General features: G+C 38.2%; 1 protein-coding gene across 1 annotated transcript in view; it reads left to right on the forward strand.

Moving 5' to 3' along the window:
* The window catches only part of TICRR (TOPBP1-interacting checkpoint and replication regulator), a 52,790-nt gene that overhangs the window by 25,463 nt on the left and 7,929 nt on the right, over positions 1 to 19,398 (forward strand). Inside the window, exons 9-17 of the mRNA XM_008595046.1 lie at positions 579 to 679; positions 984 to 1,077; positions 1,171 to 1,250; positions 1,414 to 1,650; positions 2,164 to 2,260; positions 5,169 to 5,226; positions 7,446 to 7,592; positions 17,291 to 17,381; positions 19,296 to 19,357. Coding sequence (XP_008593268.1) covers positions 579 to 679; positions 984 to 1,077; positions 1,171 to 1,250; positions 1,414 to 1,650; positions 2,164 to 2,260; positions 5,169 to 5,226; positions 7,446 to 7,592; positions 17,291 to 17,381; positions 19,296 to 19,357 — 967 coding nt within the window. The remainder of the gene's footprint in view (positions 1 to 578; positions 680 to 983; positions 1,078 to 1,170; positions 1,251 to 1,413; positions 1,651 to 2,163; positions 2,261 to 5,168; positions 5,227 to 7,445; positions 7,593 to 17,290; positions 17,382 to 19,295; positions 19,358 to 19,398) is intronic.

The raw sequence follows: 19,398 nt of genomic DNA on the forward strand, positions 1-19,398 counted from the left end.
AGCTGCATGTTAGCTACATGAATTAAGCCAATGGTTTTTAACCCTGGTTGCACTTTAGAATCACCTGGAACATTTTTTAAAAACGTCGATGCCTGACTCCCTCCAGACTAACTGAAAACAGATCTCTGGGGTCGGTACCTGGGTATCTGTACTTCTAAAAGCTCTGTAGGTGATGTTTATGCACTGGGAACATTGCAAACCACTGTTATAGACCATGTTATCACTGTTTTTCACATTCAGTGGCAAAAGTTGGGCTCTCTCTAAAGCAAACAGGAGGGGTTATTTATAATACGTAAGCTTGTCAGTCACTACTTTATGGAACCTTCCTTTTAAGGTAGTTCAAATCTATAGACTTGCTATATCCATGCCCACTTGCTCTCAGATACTTTTTTGCCATGTAATAAAAGAAGAATATAAAGATATAAAAGAAAAATATTCATTTCAGTATTTTTCACTCAAATAAGAGAAGAGGGAAATTTGTAAGGGAAGGTATTTCCCTTCTTAGGGCATTAATTAACTGAAAAAAATTAGAAATGATAACTTTTCTATTCTCCTATATAATAATTTTGTATTTTCAGATGAACTGCCTAAATCAAGTGAAAAATAACATCTTAAAAACTAGCAAAAGTCTTCGACAGAATTTAGGGAAAAAACTGGATAAGGAAGACAAAGTCAGAGAGTAAGTAACTACCTTTTTTTGTTTGTTTACTGTTACTCCAAAACAAAGCTCTGAGATTTGCTTGTGTCAGTTTAAAGTAGATTGCCTATTGCTTGAAGATGCTTTTGTAGCTGATTTTTTATGATATTCTAATGTGTAGTTCAAGGTATCTATTTCCCTAATAACCATATCAGTGTTTAGAGAAAGTAGTGGCTCTTTTCCTTTGTGGTTATAATTTCTTATGTAAACAGATCTATGCTTAAGGAAGGAGCTTTCAGTTAAGTGGCACTCAAAGTAGATATGACCAAGTATTTCTTTTCTCAAGGTGCCAGCTTCAGGTGTTTCTTCGTTTGGAGATGTGCCTGCAATGCCCTTCAATATATGAAAGTACAGATGATATGGAGCAAATAGTGGAGGAGGCAAGTTTATAGCTTAGTGCCATTGGGAATATGCTCTAGATGCTTTCAGATTCCCTGAAGAGGGCACATGGTAATTTTCTAACTCTCCTTCAGGTGACAGATTTTCTGCGCATGGTGTGTTTAACTGAGGACTCAGCATACCTAGCAAAGTTTCTGGAGGAAATTTTGAGATTGTAAGTTTGATGACTACTAAACTTTAAAATTATTTTGCAAGAACTACATATGTATTGTCTAAGAACTATGGAATTGTAAGAACTATTCCTTATGCTGGATGGGGGACGGAATAGAGGGTGAGATGGCAATTCTCTATTCTATATTAACCAATCTCTTCCACAGGTATATTGACTCTATCCCAAGGACACTTGGAAATCTTTACAACAGCCTAGGGTTTGTGATTCCTCAGAAGCTGGCTGGTGTCCTTCCTACAGATTTTTTCAGTGATGACTCCATGACACAAGAGAACAAATCACCACTTCTTTCTGTGCCTCTTTTGGCAAGTGCTCACACAGTGCCAGGCAACACTGAATCTGACCAACTGGAGGAGCTCCGTACCAGATCAGCCAAGAAGAGAAGGTAGGAAGAATAGAAGGAATTACTTGCACTGTTAGTTATAGTTCTGACAAAGGGCATGTTTAAATCATAGTTCAGTTGTCTTTGTCCATATACTTTACTGAATTAATAGTTGTCTGAATCTTAGAAGCCAACTGTTGGAGTTCTTAACAAGCAGCATCTGAAACTCTTTACAGTATTTAGGGAACGTATAGTACTTATTTTGCAGTTCACAAAGCCCTTCCTTACTGTCCACATGGGGTCTCCAGGACCTAGGAGCCTTTTATGAAATAAGCTCAGGCTTTCAGCTTACTTTTTAAAATTTCCCTTGATGCTTTTCATTGTTAATAACTAGTTGAATTTATGGTGATTACTTTTGGAAATTCTGGGGTTGCCTTGTTTTGTTATAAATCCAGTCCAACCCCAAGATAACTGGCTTTTATTTAAATAATGTTTTATTTTAGACTCTAGTTCCATTCTAACTTAACTGCACGTAACCTCTATGTAATGCGTCTTGACCACTTCTGTTTTTAAAAGGAAAAATCCATTAATAAGACATAAAAGCTTTGTAGAGGGTTCGCAGAATCTTCGACAAATTGAAATTCCCAAAGTGTCCAAGAGAGCTACGAAAAATGTAAGTAATCTCCAGTAGACAAAAGACACAGTTGTATCTTTCTGCTTGAGTTGACACAATAAATAAGAATGAAAGGCAGTCTCTCCTCTTTTAGGAAATGGACTTTGGACGATACAGAAATAATATTAAATGTTTTTATGAATGTGTATAAAGCTATAATCCAAGAAATAAATAAATATTAATTTGGTAAGAGATTAACCATTTTACCCAAGTGTGATAGGGGTAATCTGAAGAAAAACAGTAAGTAAAAATTAGGAATGAATAAATTAATTCAAAATCTTTAATGTAAATAAGAAAACTTACAAAATAGTAGCTAAAATAAGCAAAGAGGTCACTGAAAAGCAATATACAATCTGGTTGCATTTCAGAAAGTTCAGGGGCTGGCCAGTTTAGTTGTTTACAGCACAGCCTTGTAACACCAAGGTCACAGGTTCAGGTCCCTGTACCAGCCAGCCACCAAAAAAAAAAAAAGAAAGTTCAGTAACAAGTTTAAAAAGAAAAAAGAAGACAATGACTGTCATGAAGCCAGGTAGTAATTGGTTTTCCTGTGGTGGTAGATATAAGGACTTAAAGTTTTTATTGGTTGTAAAAAAAGAAACATAGCTGTAATCTATTTACCAAGTGGTATTAAAGTCTTACTAAGGAAAAAGGGAAACTAAAAATGCAATGAAACTTTTGGACTGAATGAACTATCTGAGAAGAGTTAAAATTTCTTTTTCTTTTTTTTTTTAAAAAGATGACTGGTAAGGGGATCTTAACCCTTGACTTGGTGTTGTCAGCACCACGCTCACCCATTGAGCTAACTGGCCATCCCTATATGGGATCCGAACCCATGGCCTTGGTGTTATCAGCACCGCACTCACCCAAGTGAGCCACGGGCTGGCCCAAGAGTTAAAATTTCTATGAGAACTAGCTTTAGAAGCATTAATCATTACAATAGTGGTTTGTTCTCTGTTTCTAGATATTTGTAACTTTCCTTTGGAATTGGAGGTGAAATCTCTTTATTCACTTTCTTACTGTACCTTACCTGTGAATAAGACACAAATCTTATATATCTTGCAATCCTGATTGAAGAGTGCAAAATCCAAAAGTGGAGGGCCAAAAGTTGTCAGACCTCCTTTCTCACTGGACTTTATAATGATTTTCAGTCCTTTCTAGCACTCTTTTGAAACTTTTGTTTTAGGTTAGCCAGGACAATTTATTTCTTTAAGACCAGATTTACTGAGATCAGGATTTGATTTTGGTTAATAAAGAATATTTTTTCATGTCAAAATTAGTATCATAGATAAGTGACAGTTCTTTAACTGAAAGCATCAGAGGTCAAGTTTTTATAGAATAAATGTATCCTCTGAAGGATCAATATAGTTAACTCAGGAAATAGTGAATTTGTAGCATAACTGTAGACACATAATATTAATTACTTATATATTAATTATATTAATGTCTTTTATTTCTTTTTCATATCCTAACTCCAAAAGAGCACAATGACTAAAAATCACCCACAGTACTTCCTGGACATACTGTCTTAGTTTTTCTTTCAGTCATATGGATTAATAAGGGTGGGCAAACTTTTTCTGTAAAGAGATAGTAAATGTTTTAGCTTTTGCAGGCCGTACAGTCTCTGTAATATCTACTCAGTTCTGTTGTAGTTGGAAGGCAGCAATAGACAATACAAGAATGTAAGCAAATGGGCATGGCTATGTTTCAGTAAAACTTTATTTTCAAAAACAAAAGTGGCCCAGATTTACTCTGCATGCTGTAGTTTGCTGACCCCTGTATTAGGAAATCAGATGTATAACATATTTTTATAATTGTAATTTAACTCTTTAAAAGAGTTATTACTAACCAATATAAATGACTAAGAATTATCATATTTCATGTCTTACCAACAATGTGTTGCTTATGTCATTGAGATCATTCATAACATCTCTGCCCATGTGTGATAGTTTATTCTTCAATTATTACAATGGCATAATTGAAAAAATACACAAAAAATATTTTTAAAAACTGTTCCCTTTTTTAGGTGCGCCTGAGGTTTAGACTTGAATTTTCTACTATAATAGCAAGTAAACAGCAATTTGATACAGAAATGCTCCTAAGAGTATAGCTACCCTCAAATTAATAAATATGGCTTTTCCCTTATTTTTAGGTATAAAAGTTATACATGACCATCGTTAAAAAGTGAAATTATATAAAGTTAAAAGTTAAATTGTCCCTTCTCCATCCATTCTTTAGAAGTAATCACCAATGACAGTTTGTTGTGTATATTCCCGGTCCCTTTTCTATATATACCAATAACAAACACTAAAGGTTTGTACGTATCTGTTATATACACACATATACATAATCATTAGAAATTATTTAACCTACTATACTTATTATTCCTTTTTTTTTTTTTTAACTTTTTCCCCATCACACATCTCTTTCTATGTTAGTATATATAGGTCTTCCTTCTATATCCATTTTTATAGGTCTTCCTTATTCTTTTAATGTCTGCATTGTATGGGTGTATAATTTATTTATTTCACTCTTTTTTTTTTTTTTTCTATTTTTTTTTTTTTGAGATGGGCCGCACGGCACTCAGCCAGTGAGCGCACCTGCCATCCCTATATAGGATCCAAACCCGTGGCGGGAGGGCTGCTGCGCTCCCAGCACCACACTCTCCCAAGTGCGCCACGGGCTCGGCCCAATTTATTTCACTCTTTATGGGTATCTATGGTGTTTCTTATTTTGTATTATTACAATGGAGGTGAGTGTCTTTGGAACATATCTATTTGTGTGCATTTTATTGTTTCTGTTATGGATCCGTATAAGCGAAGTGCAAGGGTCAAAGAGTTCCACATGGAATTTTTATTCTTTTAAATGAATGCCTATTTAAATTTTCTTATTAGATTTTCTCATCTTTCAGGAGAACTCTTGCCCTGCTCTTCAGCAGCCTCCACTCCCAGTGAAAGATACAGTGCAAGGTATACTTTATTTTCTGCATTTATGCCCAATTTATTTTGATTGCATGTATTTAAGCAGCTGCATACAATTATAAATTATGGCTTTATATCATTATTGGTTAATAAAATATGTCCAAATACCATGCCCTAGGGAAATAAGATACTCACATGGTCTCAAAATACTGCATTTTACAAAATAACTGGCCTGAAATCTTTAAAAATGCCATTATTATGAAAGCCAAAAAAGAAAAGAGGCAGTGGAATTGTTTCAGATGGAAACAGTTTAAGCATGATAGCTAAATGCACTCCATGATCCTTGCTTACATCTTAAATTTAGTATGAAAAAAAAAACCTAGAAAGGATATTATTGAGACAAGTAGAGAAATTTGAAGAAGGATTGTATGCTAGATAATGTATCAATGTTAAAAATATTTCAAGTGTAATACTGGCATTGTGGTTATGTAGGAGAATGTCCTTATTCTTAGAAAGTACATGCTGATATATAGGGAAGTGAATAGCTGTGAGGCTCACATCTTACTCTCCAGTATTCAGAAGGAAAAATTGTACATATGTAGAGAGAGAGATGGAGAAAGTAAATATTGACAGTTGGTGAATTTTAGTGATGGACATATGTTTATTTTATTCTTTGAAATTTTCTGTAGATATTAAACTTTTCAAAATGTTGGGAAAAATAGAAAATAACAAATCAGATTTGGCTTTCAGGTTATAAGTTATTTGCATAGACTGCCTAAGTCGGGTAACAGGTACTCTTATAATGGAGACAGAGAAACATTTTTTGAAACTTCAGTGTGTGTTATTGGTGTCCTTAACATTAATGTTTGTGTTATTGATGGTAAACACAAGGGCTGCTCCCAGTTTGTGGATCCTGGATTATGTGGTTTTTATTTAAATGACCTGCTCTTAGACGAATTCACCTTTGCTGAATTTTTGAGTCACCTCCACCAGACTAATTTGCTTAAGATTAAGGTGCCATCTTGCTAACTTTGTCAAGGATTTCTTGACTTTTCAGCTATTTTTCCTAACTTTGAGTCTAGATAGTCAGAACTCTCATGCTCTGGAATCAGGAAGAGAATTTAAAATTACCCAGCAGATTAGTAAAGTAGTCAAAAGAAGAAGAATGGAATCTGTGGAATTGAAAAGAACGGTTCTCTACAAGGCTGAGCTGAATATAAAGCAGAGAAAAAGGTTCAAAATGAGAAAAATAATCATTAACACTGGGATATATTAAAAAAATCTATGACCTATATTAGCCATTCTCTTACTAAGAATTATATCCATTTTACAATTAGTAAAGCTTCTAATTTAATAAGTGATGTGGTGGGCCTTCCTTGTTTTCCTGAAAAGTTGGATTTAAATTGGATTTCTAATGGAATACTGTAAACAGCTGTATACCAACAAGTTAGATAATGTAGATGAAATGGACAAATTCCTAGAAAGACACAAACTATTGAAAACAGACTGAAGAAGAAACAGAAAATCTGAATAGATTTATAACAAGTAAAAAGATTGAATTAGGGCCAGCCCGGTGGCGCACTGGATAGTGCGCCGCTTGGGAAGCGCGGCGGCGCTCCCGCCCGAGGGTTCGGATCCCACATGCAGACCGGTTCCCGCTCACTGGCTGAGCAAGGCGCGGGAGCAACACCCAGGCTTGCAGTCCCGTTGCCGGGCCCTGGTCCGGTACGGGGGCAACACTGAGGGTTGCGATCCGTTGCCGGACACGGAAAAAAGACCAAAAAAAAAAAAAAAGATTGAATTAGTTATCAAAAAACTACCTACAAAGAAATGCCCAGGACTAGATGCCTTCACTACTGATTTCTACCTAACATTTAAAAAAGAATTAACACCCTACCATTTATTATGGTCACTTAATTTTTAACCAGAGTGCCAAAATAATTCAAAGAGGAATGAATAGTCTTTTAAACAAATGGTGTTGAAACAACTGGATATCCACATGCAAAAAAAGTGACATTGGGCCCTTTGCCTTATGCAAAATAATAATTTTTTTTTTAATTTGTAGGAGTAAACAGTTTTAATGCACCATGGAGTATACTATTTAGGGAAATCTTATTAGTAAATGTGAATATAACAGTCAGTCTGTAGAACAGTTTCCTTAAGCAGCTTCTATATTTTGGATATCATTCTTTTCTCAGATATGGCATTTATTGGTGATTATATTTGGCTTCTTTTTCTTTCTTTCTTTTTTTTTTTTATGCTTTTAGAAGTGACCAAAGTTCGAAGAAATCTCTTCAACCAGAAAACATGTTCTCCTTCAAAGAGATCCCTAAAGCGAGGGTTGCCTAGAAGCCATTCTGTGTCAGCTGTGGAAGGTCTGGAGTATAAACATGACAACTTTAAGAAGACCAAAGGTACTACATTTTAGGGTAACCAAAAAAAGGGGTGTTCTTTCGTAAGGTTGGTAGTAACGTTCCTTTTTTCATTCCTGACTTAGTACTTTGAGTATTCTCTATTTTTTCTTAGTCACTCTAGGTAAAGGTTTGTCAATTTTGTTGATCTTTTCAAATAACTTACTTTTGGTTTCACTGATTCTTCTCTGTTGTTTTTCTTTTTTTTTTTTCTTTTTTTTTTTTGTCTTTTGTCTTTTTCCGTGTCCAGCAACGGATCGCAACCCTCAGTGTTTCCCCCGCACCGGACCGGGGACCGGCAATGGGATCGCAACCCTCGGCGTTGCTCCCGCACCCCGCTCAGCCAGTGAGCGGGAACCGGTCTGTATGTGGGATCCGAACCCTTGGGCGGGAGCGCCGCCGCGCCTCCCAAGCGGCGCACTATCCAGTGCGCCACTGGGCCGGCCCCTCTGTTGTTTTTCTAATCTCAACTTCATTTATTTCCTTTCCTCTACTTGCTCTGGGCTTAGTTTGCTCTTTTTCTAGTTTCTTAAGAAGTTTAGGTTATTGATTCAATATTTTTCTTCTTCTTTTTATTCTTTTTTTTTTAATTGCTCTTTCTTCTTTTTTAATATAGGCATTTATAGCTGCAAAGCACTGCTTTAGCTGTATCCTGTAAGTTTTAGTATGATGTATTTTCATTTTCATCATCTCAGAATATCTTCCGATTTTCCTTGTGATTTCTTCTTTGACCCATTGGTTATTTAGGAGCACATTAATTTCCATGTATTTGTGAGTTTCCCAAGTTCTCTTCTGTTATTGATTCTAGTTTCATTTCATTGAGGTTGGAAAACATACTTTGTATGATTTCAGTCTTTTAAAATTTATTGAGACTTATATTATAGCCTAACATTTGGTCTATCCTGAAGAATGTTCCATGTGTGCTAGAGAAGAATGTGTACTCTACTCTTGTCGAATGAAGTGTTGTTCTATGAATGAAGATGTGTGTTAAGTCTAGTTGGTTTATGGTGTTGTTCAAGTCTTCTGTTTCCTTGTTGAGCTTTTGTTTAATTATCCATTATTGAAAAGTAGAGTATTAAAGTCTTCAACTATTATTGTTGAATTATCTATTTTTCCCTTCAATTCTATCTGTTTTTTGCTTCATATATTTTGTTAGGTGTGTATATGTTTATAATTTTTATATCTTCCTGATGGCTTGAACTTTTTATCAATACGTGATGTACTTTGTCTTTTTTAACCTTTTTTGGCTTTATCTATTTTGTTCAACAATAATATAGCCACCCCAGTTCTTTTGCATAGAATATTTTTTGCTATCCTCTTCAACCTCTTTGTCTTTGTATCTAAATGGAGTCTCTTCTAGACAGCATATAGTGGGATCACGTTTTTTAATCCATTCTGCCATTCTCTGCTTAATTGCAGTGTTATTTTCTTAGTGGTTACCTTGGAGATCACAATTAAGATCTTAAAACAACCTAGTTTGAATAAAACCAGTGTAGTTTCAATAGTATACCAACACTCTACTCCTACATATATATTTTTTTCTTTTTTTTATTTAAATTTTTTTCCCATTGTACACATTTATGGAGTACATTTTCTTGTTTCAATATATACATATATTGGATAATGATCTAATCAGAACTGTTAGCATATCTATCACCTAAACATTTTTCATTTCTTTGTGGTTATAACATTCAAGATCCTCTTTTCTTGCTATTTTGAAATATACAATACAGTTATCAGCTGTTGTCACCCTTGGGCACCAGAACTTATTCTTCCTATTTAACCGTAACTTTGTAACTTTGTACCAGTCTACCAACATTTCCCTGGCCCCCACTCCACTCTGTTTCCTTGCCTCTGCTAACCACTATTCTACTCTCTATTTTTCTTTTTTTCCTATTTTTCTTAATTGACCCATGATAATCGTATATATTTATGTAGTAAAATATGATGTTTGTGTACATTCATACTATGTGCAATGATCATATCAGGTTGCTTAGTATATCCATCACCTGAAACATTTGTTACTTCATTGTTTTAGGAACATTCAACATCATCTTGACTAGATACTCAAAGATATACAGTACTTTGTTGTTGACTGTAGTCTCCCTATATTACTATAGAACCCTGGATCTTCCTATCTCTCTAATATTTTGGATCCACTGATCACCATCTCCCCACCTCCTCATTCCCTTCCACCACCACCAGTCTCTAGTAACCACTATTCTACTCTCTACTTCTGTGAGATCAACTTTTTTAGCATCCACATATGAGTGAGAATGTGGTATTTTTCTATGCCTGGCTTATTTCACTTAACATTTTCTCCAAGCTCACCTATGTTGCTGCAAATGGCAGAATTTCATTATTTTTTATGGCTGATTAGTATTCCATTGTGTATATATACCACATTTTCTTTATCTAATTATCCATTGAAGAACATTTAGGTTGGTTCCAACTCTTGCCTATTGTCAATAGAGCCATGATAAACATGGGAGTGCAAGTGACCCTTCAACTTGTTGATTTCCATTCCTTTAGATATATAACCAGTTTCAGGATTGCTGGATCATGTGGTTGTTCTACCTGTAGTTGTTAGAGAAACATCCATACTGTTTTCCATAGTGGCTGTACTAATTTACATTCCCACCAACAATGTAAAAGAATTCCCCTTTGTCTGCATCCTCACCAGCATTTAGTTTTTTCTGTCTTGATGATAGACATCCTAACTGGGGTGAGATGATACCTCATTGTGGTTTTGACTTGCATTACTCTGATGATTAGTGATGTTGAGCATTTTTTCAAGTGGACTATTGGCCATTTGTATGTCTTCTTTTGAAAAATGTCTATTCAGTTCCTTTGCCCATTTTTTAATCAGATTATTTGTTTTTTTACTATGAAATTGTTTGAATTCTTTGTATATTCTGGATATTAATCCTTTGTCAGATGCAAATAATAATTGCTTTATATATTTGGGTACTCCAGTGTTAGGTGCATATATATTTATAATTGTTATAACCACTTGCTGTATTGGTCCCTTTATCATTATATAGTGCCCTTCTTTCTCTCTTAGTACAAAGATTTTTCTTGGACTGTTAGCAAGGCTGCTAGGCAGGCCTGCATCAAGGGGGCCCAACCAGCCACTTACCAGTTGGTGGGCAGGGCCACTAGGGAGGCTTACAGTGAAAAGGCCTGTCCAGTAAATTCTCAACTGTTGGTAAGGCCAGTAGGCAGACCTGCAGTGAGGGAACCTGTCCAGCTGCTTCTGGTACTGTTGGCAAGGCTGCTAGGTAAGACTGTTCAGGACGGAACTGCCTGGCCCCTCTTCTCTGGAAGGGGTGGATGCACTTTATTTCCAATAGTCCAAGGGCGCATTTGTTAGGGAGAGACCCATGAGCTGTTTTTCTGGCTTGGGGGCTCAGGTGCACACAATTCAGTCAGCTGGTGGGGCTGGGGAGGTAAGGGGAGGAATTGAGGGTGGTCCACCTGAGGAGGATGTGCCTGTCTGATCTCTGGCCAGGGATGTGGGGGTGCATCAGTTCAGCAGGAGTAGGATTGGCTTTCCACACTGCAGAACTAGAGTCACAGCCCCTGTGAACCCAGGCTTCAAGCCACTAGGATCAGGGCATCGTAGCTTCTTGTGTGAGTACGCTGAAACTAGGGCAGAGCCTTAAGACTGGGGAAACACAGTGGCTACTGGCCCCAGGGCAGGGCATGCTCTGGTTTCAAGATGTCCTGCATCAGCTTGGGTCATGAGGGTGGGGGTGGGGAGTGCACCATTTGTATTGGTGTTCTAGAGTGATGCAGTGTGTGTCTTCTAGGCCGCTCCCCACACTTGGCTCTGGGCCTGTCCTGCCAAAGGATCTGCAGGCCTCTGGGGTGAGGGTGGGGGTTGGTGTGGTTTCTCTGCCTACCTTTTCACCACAAGGGAAAATTCTTCCTTCACTGATTGAAGAAGTGTAGCTGAGCCATTTGCTCCTCTCCTCTCTATGCCACCAACCTGGGCTTTCGTGCTCCACAAGGATTTCATCAGTCTCCTGCTTCACTCCTACACTCTCCCACAGATGCACCTGTCAGTATTTAGTTTTCTGTTAGTTGTTCTGGTCCTTTTCTCTGCTCCTATATATTTCTGTCCCTTCCCTTTTATACTGTTATTGTCATAGAATACACATTTACACATCGTGTCCCCATTAATGTAGATTTATAATTTTGTTTTATAGATTTGCCTTTTAAATCATATAGGAAAAAAAGATGAGTTACAAACCAAAAATACCATAATACTGGCTTTTATATTTTCCTACATATTCACCTTTACCGGTGTTCTTTATTTCTTTTAATGATTTTGAGTTACTATCTAGTGTCCTTTTTTTCTAGCTTGAGTATACTCCCTTAGCTTTTCTTATAGGGCAGTTTTACCAGTAATGAACTCCCTCAGCTTTTGTTTATCTGGAAATGTCTTCATTTCTACTTTATTCATAAAGGATACAGAATTCTTGGATGACAGCCTCTTATCTTTCAGGACTTTAAATATGTAATCCACTGACTTCTGGCCTCCAAGGTTACTGATGAGAAATCAGCTATTAATCTTATTGAGCAGATTTTCTATTGCTGTATTCAATTCTCTTTGTCTTCAGGTTTTAACTATTTGACTATAATGTGTCTCAGTGTGGATCTCTTTGAGTTTATCCTGCTTGGAGTTCATTGAGATTCTTGGAGTAATGATTCCAAATCCGGGCTTCTTTAAGAATGGTTTTTGTCATTCTTTTTTCCTCTGAATAATCCATACTTTCTTATTTTTTTGTATATTTTGTCATTTTTTTGTTAAGAACTAGATATTAGAGATATTATAATGTGGTAGCTGGAAATCAGGTTCTCCCACTTCTCAGGGATTTCTAATCTTTGCTTATTGAGGGCTACAGCTGTTCATTTGTGTATTTTCCAAACTATTTTCATAAAATATGTATCCTTTATTGTATGTGGTCACTGCAGTTCCTGTTATCTCTGTAATCAGCATGACAAAAGTTTAAATGTCTGGCTCCATAGAGGAAGGGGGAAAAAGGTGTTCCAGTCTCAGGACTTTGAATATGTCATCCACTGACTTCTGGCCTTCAAGGTTACTGATGAGAAATCAGCTATTAATCTTATTGAGCAGCTTTTCTATTGCTGTTTTCAATTCTCTTTGTCTTCAGGTTTTAACTATTTGACTATAATGTGTCTCAGTGTGGATCTTCTGATATATAAATCTTCTGATGGATACTGTGGGGAAGAAGGAAAGCCTGAGTGGACTGAAACCAAAGCATTGTCGGCACCAATCCCACAGATATTCACCAGACTGACCAAAGCATGCAACCACACATTTTTGGAGGAGAAGGTCCTTGCTATCTTCCCTAGCACCAGCCAGCTGCTCTTGGAATGTAGGCTGCCATCCCCCCTGTAGTGGGCTGAGGAAAAGGGAATAGTAGCTGGTTCATGCACATCATACCCTTACTATAAAGATCAGCAGCCTCTCCCTTTATCAAGCACTTTCCAGGTTGTTATAAGTGTCCAGTTAGGCTCCAGAATTCCAAAATGGTTGATTCCGATCCTTTTTTTTTCTAGTTTACTAGTTGTTTTGGTAGAGGGACTGGCCTCTAGAGCTTTCTTCTCACCATTTTGCATGACTTTACTCCCCCTGGGGATTACAATTAATATCTTAGGTTACAGAAACCTAGTTCAAATTCATACCAACTTAACTTTCAGTAGTTTAAAAAAACTTTGTTCCTATATAGTTCCATTTTCTATCCCTCCTTTGTGCTGTTAAACAAATTGCATCTCAATACATTTTATGCCCATTAACACAGATTTATAATTATTGCTTTATCTTTTAAATCACAGGGGGGAAACAAGTTACAAACAAAAAATACTTTTGTACTATCTTTTATATTTACTTATATAGTTACCTTTGCCAGTGCTCTTTAATCATGTAGATCCAAGTTGCTCTAGTGCCCTTTCCTTTAGGCCTGAAGGGCTCCCTTTATTATTACTTGTAGGGTAGGTCTGCTAGTGACAAATCTGTTTTGTTTTGTTTTTCCTTAGATCTGGAATGTGCTAATTTTTCCTTCATTTTTGAATGATAGTTTTGTTGGGTATAGAATTCTTTGTAGACTGCCTTTTTTCTCTCACACTTTGAATTCTGATGAGAAATCTTCTGCTAATCTTGTTGAGAATCCTGTGTACCTGGTGAATTGCTGCACTGGCTACTTTCAAGATTTTCTTTTTTCACTTTTGATAGATTGATTATGATTTGTCTAAGTTTCGATCTCTTTGACTGTATCCTATTTGGGTTTATTGAATTTCTTGGATATGTAATGTCTTTCATCAAATTGGAGGCATTTTTGGCCAACATTTCTTCAAATATTCTTTCTGTGCCTTTCTGTCTCTCCTTCCCTTCTGGGTATGTCATTATGCTTGATGGTGTCCCACAGGTGTCTGACACTGTGTTCATTTTTCTTAATTCTTTTTTCTTTCTGTTTCTCAGACTGGATAATCTCAACTAATCTATCTTCAAATTTGTTAATTCTTCTACCTTCTTGAATCTGTTGAGTCTTTCTAATGAATTTTTCATTTTGGTTATTCTACTTTACAACTCTAGGATTTCTATTTGGTTCTTTTTCGTGATTTCTGTCTGTTTATTTATATTCTCTATTTGGCAAGTCATTAGTCTCATATTTTTTATAGTACTTTAGATATGATTTTCTTTAGTTCTTTGAACACATTTAATATAGCAGATTTAAAGTCTGGGTCTAGTAAATCCAATGTCTGAATGTCCTCAGGAACAGATTCTATTGACTGATTTTCTTTTTCCTGTGTATGGGCCATACTTTTTTGTTTCTTTGCATGTCTCATAATTTTGTTGGCAACTAGACATTTTTTTTTTTTTCTTTTTGTCTTTTTCCGTGTCCGGCAACGGATCGCAACCCTCAGCGTCGCCCCCGTACCGGACCGGGACCGGCAACGGGATCGCAACCCTTGGTGCTGCTCCCGCGCCTCGCTCAGCCAGTGAGCGGGAACCGGTCTGTATGTGGGATCCGAACCCTCGGCGGGAGCGCCGCCGCGCTTCCCAAGCGGCGCACTATAGCAGTGCGCCACCGGGCCGGCCCGGCAACTAGACATTTTAAATAATATAATGAGGCTACTCTGACAATCAGACCCACCCACCCCCTCACCCTCCCAGGGTTTGTTGTTGTTACTTTTGTTTGTTTAGTGACTTTCCTTAACTAATTCTTTATTTTTATTATTATTTTTTTATTTTTTTAAAAGATGACCGGTAAGGGGATCTTAACCCTTGACTTGGTGTTGTCAGCACCACGCTCAGCCAGTGAGCGAACCGGCCATCCCTATATGGGATCCGAACGCGGGGCCTTGGTGTCATCAGCACCACACTCTCCCAAGTGAGCCACGGGCCGGCCCTTAACTAATTCTTTAAAGTCTGTGTTCTTAGGGGCTGGCCCGTGGCTCACTTGGGAGAGTATAGTGCTGATAACACCAAGGCCATGGGTTTGGACCCCTATATAGGTATGGCCAGTTATCTCACTTGGGAGAGCGTGGTGCTGACAACACCAAGTCAAGGGTTAAGATCCCCTTGCTGGTCATCTTTTAAAAAATAAATAAATAAATAGGGCCGGCCCGGTGGCACACTGGAGAGTGCGCCGCTTGGGAGCGTGGCGGCGCTCCTGCCGAGGGTTCGGATCCCATGTGGAGACCGGTTCCCGCTCACTGGCTGAGCGCGGTGTGGGCGCAACACCAAGGGCTGCGATCCCGTTACTGGTCAGTAAAAAAGACAAAAAAGGAAAAAAAAAGTTCGGATCCCATGTGGAGACCGGTTCCCGCTCACTGGCTGAGCGCGGTGCAGGCACAACACCGAGGGTTGCGATCCCGTTGCCGGTCCCCGGTACGGGCGTGACACCGAGGGTTGCGATCCCGTTACCGGCCAGTAAAAAAGACAAAAAGGGAAAAAAATAAATAAATAAATAAATAAAGTCTGTGTTCTTTGTCATGCATGCCCGCTGAAGCCTCTGCTCAGTTGTCTTAGTGGTCAGTTAATGACTAGACAGAGATTTCCTTAAATGCCTGAGACCTATAAGTTTCACAGCCTCTGCTGAGGGGACCCTGTATGCATGTTGGGTCATGCTTTCAACATTCAGCCAGGCAGTTTACAACTCCACTTCGCTTTCCCAGAGCCTCAAGGTTAGCCTCAAGGTTAGGGTCTTCTCAGGTCTATTCTGACAAACACACAGTTCTACATAAGCGTATAGACTTTTCAGTGCCCAGGAATGTGTCAGAGGTATGCAAAGTTCCCTATGGACATCTCGTTCCCCAATTTTCCCTGTTAAACTTTTGGTCAGCTTGTTGTTAGCCCCAGTGCTATTACCACCTCAGGCAGCTGTGATGTTTAATAATTGCTGCTTATTGTTTTCAGTAAGTGTCCAGGGAAAAGGTGGTTTGCACTGGGTGAGTTCTGAGTCAGATCCAGTAGACACTAGCCTTGTGAGTAGGATCTGCCAAAGGACTGCCAGATAGGTCAAATGATGACAGTTATCTGGGAATGAGGCTTTGGAGGAGGTCCAACCCCATTCTGCCCCATCCAGAGGCTGCTGGGTTGGTTTTCAGTGTGATTGTGGACTATTGGTTTTCAAGGCTAGCACAGGGCTGGGGAGAGGGGGTTGGGACTTGGGCAAGTTAAAGCTCCACATAGCTCACTGTATTTACTGAGATTCAGCTATTTTTCTTGAATAAATACTCCCTAGACTGTTGCAAACTTTGGTTAATCTCAAGTTCTGAAAAAGTTGACTTTTGACCATTTTTGCCAGTGTTCTCATTTCTTTAATGGAAGAGAGTTTTTCCAGAGGCCCTTACTCCACCATTCTTGCTGACATCACTCCTCTTTCTAGTCATTTTAAACTCACTTTAAACCAGTCCTCCCATGAGTAACTTGGCTACCTACTCTACTGAAATTTTGTGCCTACTATATTTATTGTACTAATTAACGTTTGTATGGCATATTAGCATTTTTACATATTTAATTATAAATGCAAGAACCATTTTTTCAGGATTGCTTATTAGGTAAATAGTTCATAACATTCTACATTGGCTTGTGTCATTATTTAATCTCTAATCATGCTGATAAACTGTCAGCTTTTTTTTTTTTTTTTTTTTAAGATGACCGGTATGGGGATGTCAACCCTTGGCTTGGTGTTGTCAGCACCACGCTCAGCCAGTGAGCAAACCGGCCATCCCTATATAGGATCCGAACCCGCGGCCTTGGTGTTATCAGCACCGCACTCTACCGAGTGAGCCACAGGCCGGCCCTTTACCGTTTCTTTTTTTTTTTTTTTTTTTTGTCTTTTTCCGTGTCCGGCAACGGATCGCAACCCTCAGTGTCGCCCCCGTACCGGACCGGGACCGGCAACGGGATTGCAACCCTCGGTGCTGCTCCCGCGCCTCACTCAGCCAGTGAGCGGGAACCGGTCTGTACGTGGGATCCGAACCCTCGGGCGGGAGCGCCGCCGCGCTTCCCAAGCAGCGCACTATCCAGTGCGCCACCGGGCCGGCCCATGCTGATAAACTGTTCCATCGTGTTGAGTCGAAGTGTGAACTGCTCCCTTTGCCTTGCCACTGCTTCTTCCTAGAGTTAAGTGAAATTTGTAATTAAAGCTGTTTTTACATTTTAGTTCATCACAAACTGCTGACTAAGAATGTGTCTGAGACTCCAGTACATAAGCAAATCTCCAGAAGGCTGCTTCATAGACAAATCAAGGGCAGGTGAGTGACATCCTTGTCTAGGCTTCTTCATAAACCTGCACCACCTTCATAAATAATCTCATGGAGGGGCCAGCCTGTGGCTCACTTGGGAGAGTGTGGTGCTGATAACACAAGGCCACAGGTTCAGATCCCTATATAGGGATGGCTGGTTGGCTCACTTGGGAGAGCGTGGTGCTGACAACACAAAGTCAAGGGTTAGGATCCCCTTACTGGTCATCTTTTAAGAAAAATAAAAATAAATAAATAAATAATCTCATGGGCCACTGAGATCTCGTTTGCCTTCTCTTGACCTTCATGACTTAAATCTTAACTGTGTCGCTTATAACCAAAGCATTTGTGGGAAAACTATATAGAATGTACTCTTGTCTGGCCTCTTTCACCTGGCATGATTATTTTGAGATTTATCCATGTTGTTGCATGAATCTATAGTTTATCCCTTTTTATTTTTTTACATGATTTATTAGTGTATATTCATTGTTACAAATCATACTTATTCTTTAATTTTCTCTAAGTTCATCTTGACATTATTTGTGTGCAGATTTTACATACCTGTGATAGTTTATAGTATAAATTGCGAGAAGTACAAATTGGTGGGTTAGAGGGCATAGTAGTTATTTTTATAATGTCCTCAACAAATTGTCAAATTAAGTTCTTAAACAGAAACTTGAATGTTGCTTTGTGACAGTCAGTTTGATATTTAGGTATAATTTTAGTTTTTTGAAAAAACACTAAAGGAATTTAAAATATTCATCTTTTTAAAATTAATTTGTTTTCTTTTTTATTTATTGAAACATAGTTGATTGTACATATCTGTGGGGTACAAAATTGAATATCAATACCTGTGCGCAATATGTGATGCTCAGATCAGGATAATTAGTATATTCAACATTATACAACGTAATCATTTTTTGTGGCCCTTTACCAATTCCTCCCTTACCCTTCCCCCCCTTACCCTTCCCCCCCTCACCCTTTCCCACCTGTGGTAACCTTAGTTCTGTTCTCTCCTTTTGAAAGTTCAGTGTATCATTGTGATTGTTGTATCTTTCTTTCCTTCTTTTTTTTTTTTTTTAATTTGGGTTTTTTTTAGCTCCCGCTTTTGAGTGAGGACATGTAGTATTTCTCTGAGTTTATCCATGTTGCTGCAAATGGCAGGATTTCATTCTTTTTTATAGCATAGTATTACAATGTGTAAATAATACCACATTTTCCTTATTCAGTCATTCAATGATGGACATTTAGGTTGGTTCCAACTCTTGGCTACTGTAAATAGAGCTGTGATAAACATGGGAGTGCAGGTATCTCTTCGACAGGATGATTTCCATTCCTCTGGGTATATGCCCAGCAGTAGAATTGCTGTATTGTATGGCAGTTCTATCTGAAGTTGTTTGAGGAACCGCCATACCGTTTTCCATAACAGCTGCACCAATTTATAGTCCTAGCAACAGTGTCAGAGGGTTCCCCTTTCTCTGTATCCTTGCCAGCATTTGTTATTCTCTGTCTTTTTGATAATAGCCAGTCTAACTGGGGTGAGATGATATCTCAGTGTGGTTTTGATTTGCATTTCTCTGATGCTGAGTGATGTTGAGCATTTTGTCATGTGTAAATTAATTTTAATATTGTAAAAGTGCTTTCTGGGCTGGCCAGTTAGCTCACTGGGGAGACTGTGGTGCTGGTAACACCAAGGTCATGGGTTTGGATCCCCATACTGGCCAGCTGTCAAAACAAAACAAAACTGCTTTCCAAAAAAAACATTCTAACCACTTCATTCTCAACAATAATCATGGATGAGAGTGCTTACCAGCACTGGTGTTATCAAACCCTGTGACCTGTGTTACCTGGTTAGATGAGAAGCTGTCTCTTCAATGCATGTTAATTATGAGGGATATTGAATAATTCTTGTGCTTGTTTTCCAAGGTCTTTTGATCCTGGTCCTGATACTGACGTCGTTGAAGAGTCCCCTGAAAAAGGAGAAGATGGTGAGTATTACCTACTTTTTTTTTTTTGCTTTCTATCTAGC

Source organism: Galeopterus variegatus, unplaced genomic scaffold (genome assembly GCF_000696425.1).
Source record: "Galeopterus variegatus unplaced genomic scaffold, G_variegatus-3.0.2 Scaffold14, whole genome shotgun sequence".
NCBI lineage: Eukaryota > Metazoa > Chordata > Mammalia > Dermoptera > Cynocephalidae > Galeopterus > Galeopterus variegatus.